Source organism: Montipora foliosa, chromosome 9 (assembly GCF_036669935.1).
Source record: "Montipora foliosa isolate CH-2021 chromosome 9, ASM3666993v2, whole genome shotgun sequence".
NCBI classification, from domain to species: Eukaryota; Metazoa; Cnidaria; class Anthozoa; order Scleractinia; family Acroporidae; genus Montipora; species Montipora foliosa.
In genome coordinates this window covers 11,457,987-11,469,770 of record NC_090877.1, presented here as the reverse complement: position 1 = coordinate 11,469,770, position 11,784 = coordinate 11,457,987, and the positions used below count along the sequence as shown (strand labels likewise).

The following is an 11,784-nucleotide window of genomic DNA, read 5'->3' as shown; positions in this document are numbered from 1 at the left end:
GTAGATTTTTCACATTATATTTTCCTCCAAAATATCGTTACCATGGCAACGATATTAGGCATTTCTTTGAGCCTTAAAATCAACTTATGTTGCCTTTTTTTAAGAAACGGGACGGTGAAATTTTCCCATTTACTTTTACCAGATAATGTTAGAAATACTCTCTAAAATATTTAAAATTCAACAAAATCTGTAGGTCAGTTTTTCAGAAAAATAAGTCTTTTTGAAATGTGCCTCTAATTTTTATTTTCACCTACAGAATTTTTTTAAATTTGAAAGACAATCGTTTTAAATTAATCTAAGCTAACATGCAAAAAATGAAAAAATTCACTGTCTGGAAGCAGAGATATAAACGAGTAAAGTTGCAAAATCAGGAAAAATGAGGGGGTTACAAGATCGACATTTTACGCATGCGTCACCCGCTCTTTCGAGTGCACGCGCGAGTTGAGCTGAAGGTCAACACAAACGGATTTAAATGACCATTAAACCGTTTGTGTAGAATTTTCGTAGTTTTCATGAATAGGAGATGTCTATTTATATTCATATCTATAGGAAGTAGAAGAAAGGAGAGCGAAATTAGCGGTATTTGCTTATTTCTTGTGACCCATTTGAATCACGAGCTGACGCGAGCAGCTTACAAATTGCGTGTGTGGGTACGCGCGCGCGCTCAGCTGAAAACCCTTTCGAGCCTCCTTATTATAAAGTACAGAAGGTTTGGGAATTCAAATGATGCGGTCTTCAAGACCAATCTTGCGAGCTTAAAATGCGATTCATCATCATTTAAAATGTCTTGATTCTTCACAGCGACAAGGTCAACTATATTTGGTTTATCAAAAAACCATCACCGACGTGAACACGGCTATTTCGATCCCGGGGCGGGTCATTTGCCCTCTTTCTTCCTCCCCACCCCGAGGCATTTACGCAGCTTATATGTCCCCACCCCGGGGAATTTGCCCATTAAAAAAAAAAAAGCTAATGCCCGGGTGTTAGCCGGGGGGGGGGGGGGGGGAGGATGGGCACTGCTGGAATTGACTGATGCGTTATACTTATGACGGGACTCTAGTACCAGTCTAGTTTTGGCCAGGACCAAGATCTCGCGCTTTTGCGCTAACGTCGCGTTTCCCATTGACAGGAGGCGGCGTGATCCGGTGGTTATGGCGTTGGGTTTGCATGCGGTTGCCTGCCCCGGGTTCAAGTCCCGTTCTAACCTCTGGTTTGGATTTGTTTACGGTTGTCCCAGATTAAACTCCACCACGCTTTGTAAACAGCCAATTGTTTGCCTCCTGCCAGTTGGGGTTTTTAATCATTTTTCTATTAAATGTGAATTGTTTCTTTCAGATTATTAAAACGTGGGGTGCCTGTAAACTAGCTTGATGACTAAAGGCACTTCCACTACAAAAAAAGCATTTACCTTTTTTTTTATACATTACATTTTTTGACCATTGTACGAATGAATATCGTTGTTCATTTAAGACTTGTCATGAACACAACGGATTTGTTTTTAACCTGTAGAGAACTCATCGCTCCAAACAACCAAACCTCCAGAGACTTGAAATTCGATGCTATAGAGATCCAGGGTGGTGGCAGCATAGAGATACAAAGCGACAAGGAGGGGCTTTCGATAACGTGCACGACACTGTGGATACGCAGTGGAGCATCTCTTACTGCTTCTCGTCTGTCTATAGCGTGTGACTCTGTAACGATTGAACAATCAGGAGTTATTGATCTCAATTATAAGGCAAGTTTCATAATCATGTCTTCTCTTATTCATTTCGGTTGTCCTTAATTACTGGTATTCATTACTCTAGTTAACTTTTGTCTCTCAACTTGATATGTTTTCTTTCTGCGCTTCAAAAGAGTCGGTCACTTTGTGTCGTAGAATCAGCCTGGGTGGATACTTCTATTCTCATGACACTTGCTTACAAGCCAACGACAAGAAAGAAGGAGAAAATAGTGACTCTTAAATTGTCTTTGTACCGACGACCGGTGGCTCAGTTGGTTAAGCATCGGGCTTTCGTGCGGGAGATTGCAGGTTCAAATCCCGGTTTGGCCAACGCTCAGGCGCCTTTACAGTTTGCTTTCCTAACGATATCACCCGAGAGAAAGAATTGTAAAGCACCATGAGACTTTAATTAATATGTGATATGTGCGCTATATAAATCATTACCATTACAGCCTTTGAAATGATTGATATTTTTTCATCTAGAAAATTAGAAATTCTGGAAAGGTCAGTAACGAAAAGAACAAACTAACTAAAACGTAAGAATGGTTCACTCTTTCGCCCTTCCCATTACGTTTGATGTTACGAGCGTTTGCCTCCTTAATACTGCAAATCATCGGCTTTTTTTTATAGGTAGTTTGGTATCATAGATGTAACATCGTTGATAGCGTACTTTTATTGATGTGATCCTTAGGCCGTTGTAGTTGGGCCTGGACAAGGAGCTGGGCAGTACCATCATGGCGGATCCTCAGGAGGAGGCCACGGCGGGAGAGGAGGCAGAGGCCAATCACAAACCATCACTGGCGCCTTCTATGGAGACTTTGTAAAGCCCAGGACATTCGGAAGCTCTGGTGGCGGCGGAAGCGGAACCACTGAGGCGACTGGCGGTGGGGTTCTCCGTATTATAGCCCGTGAGAAAATGATTCTTGATGGAGAGGTTACAGTCAATGGAAAGGATGCTGTTAGGAACTCTGTTTATGGTGGAGGGAGTGGTGGCAGTGTTTTAATTGAAACAGGAAGCTTTGATGGGTCGGGTGTTATCCTGGCAAATGGAGGGGCCGGTGGAGATAATGGTGGAGGCGGGGGAAGTGGAGGGCGGATTGCTCTACATTATAACTCGTCGTTTTTTTCTGGAACTATTTTTTCCTATGGAGGTTTTTCCAACATTGAAGTCGGGGCTGCGGGCACGATTTACAAGAAAAATAAAGTGACAAGTTTCAGTGTTCTTGAAGTTGACAATCAAGGCAAACGGGCGTCCAAGGAGGAGATAGACAACTATTTTGACTTGAGAAGTGACAGTGCGCGAACCTGGTTAATATCAAGTTCCACGGCAATGGTCTCAGTGGCTTTAGATGAAGTGAGCCTTGGGGCTACCGTATACCAAGGACTTGTTATCGATGAAGTTAGACTTGGTGGATCGGCACATCTTGCCATTGAACCGGATGGCTCCAACATTCGCTTTCACACATTCAGGAAGTTCTACGGTACTTTCGAAGGGGGCAGCTTTGGGTTTGTACATGTTGGGCCAAACCAGCTTGTGGCCATTCCAAACACGGATTATTACATCCCAGTCAACCTGAAAATCTACCAATCAGGGTACATCAAGCTGCCAAACAGGGTTATGCTTCACAAGAACTCGTTGTCACTTAACGCTGGTTACCTCATTGGTGTCAAAGATTTGACAATTTCCCAATGCAAAGTTACTTTTGGAGATAGTTCTGGAGCTCTCGATACGGGTACTCTTCAACCAATGCTATTCACGTTTCAGACCATATCAATCATGAGCCAGGGCTCCTTGGAAATGTCTGCAGTCGATACAAGGTATACACTGAGCACTGATTCACTTGTCATAAACGCTGGTGGAGAATTAATCGGACGAAATCTTGCTATAGTTGCTAAGTCTGTTACTGTGGACGAGTCAGGAAAAATAAGCGTCGATGGTGGAGGGCAAAGGTGTCCAAGTACGGATGTTTACCTTGCTGGCTCTGGAGGCAGCCATGCCGGTGAGTTTTAAAGTTTAGTTTGTTGTCTTCTATTTTGTACCTTCTTTGGGTACAAAAAATGTTAAAAAAATGCAAATGCTTTGTTTATAGTAGAAATGCACTTAGCTATCAAGCTAGTTCACAGGCACCCCACTTTTAATAATTTGAAAGAGATATGATTAAGAACCCCAACTGGAAGGAGGCAACCAGTTGGCTATTTACAAAGCGTGGTAGAGTTGAATCCGGGACAACCGGAAACAAATCCAAACCAGAGGTCAGAATGGGATTTGAACCCAGGGCAACCGTATGCAAACTCAAGGCACTAACCACTGGACCACGCCGCCTCCCCAAAAGCGGTTAAAAACGCTTCGGGACAATTCTGTAGCAAGTTTGAGTCAAGCAAGATCACAGCCATTTTGCCGAGGCATTTTCAGAAATTGCTGTCATAACGTATGACGGTAATGAAAGAGTGCAGTTAATTTTGAGAAATTCTGGGTTAGCCTCAAAAGAGGTCCTTACAACAAAGATGCGCCACAATGATCAGTGACAGAAGAAACTGTTTCGAATACGTCAAGTACTGTTGCTGGCCTTTCTTTGTCAGTAACAATAGTATACTAGCACTTCATCATGTAAGATTTTTTCTGAAGTTTTCACTTCTTTAAAAATCGGTTTTTTTTTCTACGACTTTTGCAGGCTACGGAGGAATCGGCCTTGGAGGCATCAGGAAAGCTCCCTTTGATTCAGTGTTTTTTCCAACTTTATTTGGCAAAGCTGGGTATGCTGGAAGGTCTGACGGGAGCTGCAGCAGTGGTTATGGAGGCGGGTTTTTTAATCTATCGGTCAGTGGCACACTTCAAATTGATGGACAGATAACATCAAGGTCAGTACGTCTTGAAGTTGTTCTGGAAGAAAGTTTTCTGCTTTTCAGTTGTAAATGTAAAGAGAAAAAGAGAGGCACAACTTGCATTACAAAAGCAAGGAGGCTAGTAACTCCTAGCCTCGGTTTCTACTTAAACAGCACGTCAGTAAGAAACAATAAAGTTACTGTGTTCAATACAGTAAAGGAAACAATATCGAGCGATGTCAGTTACAATGTTGTCCAAACCACTGCATTTTTATTAACTTCTCTTCTACCCGCTTCATTTTTAACAGCGGCAAAAACGCGAAAACCTCTGAAAGTGGTGGCGGTGCTGGAGGCAGTCTTTTCATCAATGCAAGTGTTATTGAAGGCACGGGAGCCTTCGACGTCCATGGAGGTGATGGCGGATTCTCATCAGGTGGAGGTGGTAGCGGCGGTATAGCTGCAGTTTACTACAAGTCGTCGTCACTTTCTTTTTCATACATACTACATGGTGGCAGCGGGAAGAAGACAGGAGCGTCTGGATTGCTGTACTTGATGAAGACACAGAGTCAATCTGGGCATTCACAACTTATCCTACAGGGAAACAATGTGTTAGACAATGCCTCGCCTACTGTGCTCGTTTGTGACCATAAGCAAATCGATTACACTTTTGATGAGATAACACTCTTAAAAGCGAGTACTTTAGGAATGATAACTTGCTCTCTAGGAAGTCCTATGACCCTTATCACTAAGAAAATAACTGGCGACAAATCAGCGTGGCTTGTTATAAAACTTGATCAAGATGTTTACATCGGCGTCACTGGTGTAGTGTTGCCCACGATGGAGCTCGAATTCAATGCTATTATACAAGATGGCGGGACGCTATCCGTCCCTTCAAGTTTTGTTATTGCAAGCCATACCCAAATGAATCTCGCTGGAAGCCTTGTTGGAGTATCAGACCTGACCATCGCCAAGAAAGGGAAACTTGTACTCACGTACCCTGGGCATACTGGCTTTAGACAAATGCCTCAACAAGGAAAGTCTTCAGTACAATTCTCTTCCATTCGAATCAAGGATGACGGCAGTCTAACGACCACCTCGCCAGACCAGGTAAAACTTGTTGCCACTGACCTCTTACAGCTGGATTATGGTGCAGTTCTCGGTTCTTATATACCTGTTGTGACGAATAGTGAACGAGTGCAGCATACAATTGGTCCGTCTCTAAACAGGCAAGACTGTCCTCATGGATACGAAGTCGTTGCAGTGGCATCAAAAACGTTGTATAACCCCTGTGGTATGGGCAGGCACGTATACCAAAAAAGCAACGAGTCATACCTAATTTTCAAGAATGTTTCAGTTCCTGTTTCCGTAAACGAGACCATCTATGTTATAAGGAACGAAACACGTTACAACGTGACCTACTACATCTCATGTGGTTACGAAAACTTCGTTCTTCTTTCTGGTCAGTCGTGCACATTGGCACAAGGAAACTATAGTTACAATTCTTTGGATATACAAGGAGGAGCTACTATTTATATTGAGCCAGGAAACACAACAAGTGCGTTTAGCACTTTGTCTGTCTCTAAGCTGACCGTCTTTTCGGGTGGATCAATTATGGCTAAGACATCAGCTTTTGAGAATGCCATCCCAGCAGCTTCCGGCAATGGTGGTAGCTATGGTGGACTCGGTGGAGGCGATATTAACTATTCTCTCTACGGTAACATCTCACACCCTACTGACTATGGCTCAACTGGTGGAGGGACTCATCAAAACCGTGGACGGGGCGGCGGTGTTGTAATTCTTAAAACCGGAGATCTAATAAACGACGGACTTATTGATGCTAGTGGCGGGGCAGGAAAGTCTGGAAGTGGTGCTGGGAGTGGAGGGAGTATCCAGGTGTTAACAGATTTCCTCACAGGGTCTGGTACCTTCAGAGCAAGTGGCGGAGATGCGAACTTTCCAGCTGGTGCAGGAGGCGGTGGAAGAATAGGAATAACTGTTCTCAATGGACAAAGTGCATTTCGTGGGGTATTTGATGCTACTGGTGGTAATGGACATCTAGCTGGTGCCTCGGGAACGGTATTTATTCGTGATTTGAGGCACGGCACAATCTATGAAACGCTAGTTTTCTGGAACAAAGTGAGTGGATACCCTCCAGCGCGATTACCCAACTCAACTTCCCATACGTTTGATGAAATACGCATAGTAAAGCATGGAACATTTTTGTCAAATGCCTTGACGTTAAGTACGAAGTGGCTCGTTACAGATGGAACAGGAAAAATCACAGTCTCTTCTGGAAGTCGGATGGATATTTTTAATTTGCTGCCATCATCCAGGCAATTTGCCTGTGACCTTGAAATCCAGGCTGGCGGGTCTATGTATTTTCACACTCAACCAACGTTTGCAGGTTCAAGTTCGCCCAGTGTGGTGATAAGAGGGGTTTTGAGTACGAACGAACCAATACTTGGTAAGTCCAAGATCTTAAAAGTAACTTCGACAGGAAAACTTTGGGCCACCAGCTTGAAACTCCTGGCAGGTTCCTCGGTTCAAGTAGATGCTGATGGTAGAATCAAGAAGAGTTTTTCAGACATGCAGTTTCATCTTACTTCATTGCGACTGGATACGAACGCCCAAATAACCTTTGCTCAAGGAAATGTCACCATGAAGGTAGACTCAATACATCTTGGTCAGGGAGCCACAATCACGTCTGGTGCTGATATGAAACTTCTTAATGTAACTGCCACTAATATGATTATTGACAATCAGGCTAAGATATTTTGTGACAGTGGAGGTTACCTCGGTGGTCCAGGTGCTGCTCGAAGCTCAGGTAGTGGGTCTGGTCATGGAGGGGAGGGTGGAGGAAGCCTAGGAGGAAAGTCCTACGGATCTGTATTTGAGCCGCAGCATTACGGCAGCGGTAACAGCGCCCGTGGTGGTGGAATCATTCTGCTGGACGTTAAGGAGAAATTGACTTTATATGGATCTGTTAGTGCCAATGGTGCAGACCATTCTAGTGGCGGTGCTAGTGGAGGTAGTGTTTTATTGCAGACAAGGACTTTGTCGGGACATGGTGAGATTGCTTCTAACGGTGGAGCAGGTCTGGGTACCTCAGGTGGCTCCGGTGGCCGCATTGCATTGTATGTTACAGATAAATCTTCCTTTACCGGAAGAATCAACTCTTTTGGTGGATGTGGATCTGCATGTGGTGCAGCTGGAACCATATTTATACGCGAGTACGTCGTTGGTTTGCCTCGTAACTCTACAATCGTGGACAACGGAAATAGAAAAACCGATGCAAATACCATTGTCATGCATGAAAAGAAAGTGTCTTACACAATGCGTCTCCTTAAACTCGTTAATGGTGCTCGACTTGAAGTAGCAAATATAGAGCATGCCCAAATGAGGATCGAGATTCAAAATCTTGAAGGGGATGGAAGTGGAAGCCTTCACGTACATCTCAATCAAACACTTACCTTAGGTGCTGGCAAGGCTTTGACTTCACGACCATTCATGTTTCCGTGGGCGATGATCGTGGATGAAGGAGCAATTCTAAATCTTGCGCCAGTATTGTTCATAACAAGAACAGTTGTTTCCCCTTCACTTTATTTAGCAGGTAAATTAACGGGCGGACAAGAAGTTGTTGTTGGTCAGGGTGCTTCAGTAGTCATTGCGAAAACTGGAATTATTGGTACGTTTGCCAATACTCCTGGAACGTATTCTTTCCGATCGCTTAAAGTTTCAAGTGGAGGTTACATAAGATTTGAGGTAGATAACAGTGGCAAGGTTCCCGTTGAGCTTCGATCAGTCTCTATTGATGTTGGGTTTGGAGGATCTTTGGAAGGAAGGTACCTTAAAGTGAGAACTCCGCTATTAAATGTTGCATTCAATGGTACTTTACGTTCTGATGGCTTGGGGTACTCTGCAGGACTTGGCATCGGAGCGGGTAGTTCATATCCGTTAACGGGTGGCAGCTTTGGCGGCTGTGGTGGGGGTAACACTTTACAAAGATGTAAGGTGTACGGTTCTTTGTTTACAGCGAGCGAATTCGGAAGTGGAGGAGGTACATCACAAGCCCAGAGTAATGGTAATGGCACTGGAGGCGGTATTATAGACATCGATGCTTCTGTTTTGATTCTTGATGGTGTGATATCTTCAAACGGCTGGAGTGCAGACATGAACCGTGGAGGCGGCAGTGGAGGTAGTGTGCATATCTCAGTTACAGAGAAAATCAGGGGCCGTGGAAGCATCAGAAGTGACGGAGGTGATGGATTCAGTAGCGTTGCAGGGGCAGGAGGTGGCGGTCGTATTTCTTTATTAATCACCGGTGAGAACAAATATGGTGGCGTTTTCAGTGCTCGAGGAGGTAACTCTCAAAGAAACAGTGGGTCGCCGGGCACTGTTTACATCGAGGTTGGAAGAACGACGCTTCGCAAGAAAAAACTTTATCTCTCGAACATTGGCATAACATCAACCTCTTTACTTCCTGTGCTGCTTAATGAATCATCCGTAGCCTCTTATCATTTTCAAGAGCTCCATCTATACGGCAAAGTCACACTTCAATTAGAAAAAGATATGCAAGCTGACAAGCTTCTGACGGACTCTAATAGTCTTATTTATGTTCGAGATGACGTCATATTTACGGCCGAACCAAGTTCTCGATATCTACAGCCTTATTGTAGCTTTCATGTGGACCCTGATGGAGAGATCCGTGTACCAGATGAGGTAATGTTTCTGGGAAGTAACAATGTCTTTAAAGGAACTTTAACTGGAATCCTGGATATGGTAATTGGGGACAACAGAAGAGTTAGCTTCTCGGCTTCAACTCGCACAGCTCGTTACATTGATGGCCAGTATACTTTCATTACAAATCGCGGCGAATACAGGTTTTCCTCACTAAGAATAAAAAATGGTGCGTTTTTGACCTTTGATAATTCTAAACTGAAGAAAGTCCCATTTACGGTTGGGAGACTGGAGCTAAACTTTGGCGCGGTTCTGCAAGTGAGTTGGCTGGAATTAAAGGCTTCTGATGTCGTTATTCACTCTGGAGCAGTATTAGATCTATCTGGCCAAGGACATGAACACGAGGAAGGCCCTGGAGCTGGTGGGAGATATCAGTCGGTTGGAACTGGTGCTGGTCATGGTGGTTATGGTGGACAAAACACTGGAAATTTGGGAACATGGTATGGATCAGCTTTAAATCCAAATGTAACAGGAAGTGGGGGTGGTAGCTCTACACATGGGTCCGGAGGGAAAGGAGGCGGTTATCTTCATTTAGAAATCGTTAGAGAACTGCAACTCGAGGGAACAATAAAGGTTGATGCATCAAGTGCACAAGCCACGAACAGTGGCGGTGGCAGTGGGGGAAGTGTTTTGATCTCAGCAGATGACATTCTGGGGAATGGGTTACTCAGTGCTAGAGGTGGAAATGGACATAGTCTGGGAGGCGGGGGCAGTGGAGGACGCATTGGCATCTACTTGGGGAAACCAATGAGTTTTGAAGGACTCTTGACTGCAGAAGGTGGCACTGGACAAGAAGCTGGTGCTGCAGGGACTCTGTACATTCTCGATAACAAGAAGCTCATTCCACGAAAGCGCCTTTGGATCAGGAACCTCAAGACAGCCAGTAACAAGCCAAAAACAGTTCTTTATGAAGCGGGCATCGTCAACTATCTTTTTGACGAACTTCAGCTTGTAGGAATGACTCGATTTGAGATTTACAATTTGCAACGACGTTTCCAAAATATACGAGTCACCGACTTTTTGTCCGATGGCCTTGGGGAAATTGCTCTTAGGGAAAACCAGACAATGTTGGCGGAGGTTCTCGAGGCCAAAGAGAGTCACCTGAGACTAACGACTAACATCTACGTCGAAAAAGGTGCAAATTTGGTGATGGCTTCCAACCTTACTGTGGACCGTGCTACTCTTACCGTGAATGGTAAACTATCGAATGTTAGGCATCTTGTTGTTGAGTCAGGAAGCTCTGTAAAATTCGGAATAACCTCACAGACAACCCTCATGGAGAACAACCAATATGTCTTTCAGAGCGACCCGGGAACACAACAGTTCGCAAGTGTCACGCTTAAAAGTGGCTCTGATTTTGGAGCTCCTTTGAATCTTAAACTCAGTGTTGGAAACTTAGATCTGAAAAGTGGAGTTACTCTTAGTGGAAAATTTGTGGAAATCAGATCCACGACGCTACTTATCAGACGCGGTGCAACCTTAACGACTAACAATAGCATTGAAGAGGAGGGAAGTGTCGGTGGTAGTGGTCGAAGTTCAGGTAATGGTGGTTCTGGTGGCGGACATGGAGGCATGGGTGGGGTGGGTTATAGTGGATTGGTTGGCGGCAGTCCGTATGGCTCACTGTATGAGCCAGATCAACCTGGAAGGCCTGGTGGCGATGGCAATGCGGCAGAGACGGCAGGTAAAGGTGGTGGAGTGATCTGGATCAATACCGATACTCTGGATAACGATGGATTTATAACAGCCAATGGAGGAGATCCATCTACGGGGAGCCATGGTGGTGGAGGAAGCGGTGGAAGTGTTTACATTTCCATAGAAGCAACCTTCTCTGGGACAGGAACAGTCTCTTCTAACGGTGGCAGGGGAGATGGTGCTGGAGGATGCGGTTCTGGTGGTCGCGTTTCCGTTTATCTTAAGTCCAAATACGCGTACCGTGGAATTATACAAGCTCTCGGTGGCATATCAAGCAGCAGTTCATCTTCTGGTGGTCCAGGCACGGTTTATATCCAAGACGTCCGTCATAAGTTATCCTATAATCAGTTACACATTGACAATCAAGGGCAAAACTGGGAAAGCTACGTCACACTAAATGAGAGCAAGACCTTGTACCACTTGAGTGAACTTCATATAGTTCGCAAAGCGTCGTTACGAATCTTACCAAACTCAAACATGGCAAATACTTCAACTTTGAGCATTGTCAAGCTTTACGGTGACCGTTCAGGTCTGTTACACCTTTATCGAAACCACAAAGCAGTGATTGAGGTTGTAGAGGCACAACTGACCACAACTAAGACTCCAGTGAACTTGAGAGTCGATAACGGAGCTGAGGCTGTCATGGCCACCACTGTTTATATTGTTGGTGATGGCGCCGTCGCGTTACAGTGCAACGGAACACTGAGTGGTATTCGTAACTTGTACATTACGCAGAGACGGGTCGTTAAACTTCAAAAAGGTTCCAAGACTTCAAGAGACAATGAACGGCCAGGGACGTTTATGTTTTC

The 11,784-nt window shown here is 44.6% G+C and overlaps 1 protein-coding gene across 1 annotated transcript in view; it reads left to right on the top strand.

Annotated features, from left to right (window-relative positions):
* The window catches only part of LOC137971442 (uncharacterized), a 174,297-nt gene that overhangs the window by 99,107 nt on the left and 63,406 nt on the right, over positions 1-11,784 (top strand). The window contains 4 exon segments of the mRNA XM_068818269.1: positions 1,510-1,735; positions 2,412-3,720; positions 4,393-4,579; positions 4,852-11,783. Of these exon segments, the coding sequence (XP_068674370.1) occupies positions 1,510-1,735; positions 2,412-3,720; positions 4,393-4,579; positions 4,852-11,783 (8,654 nt within the window).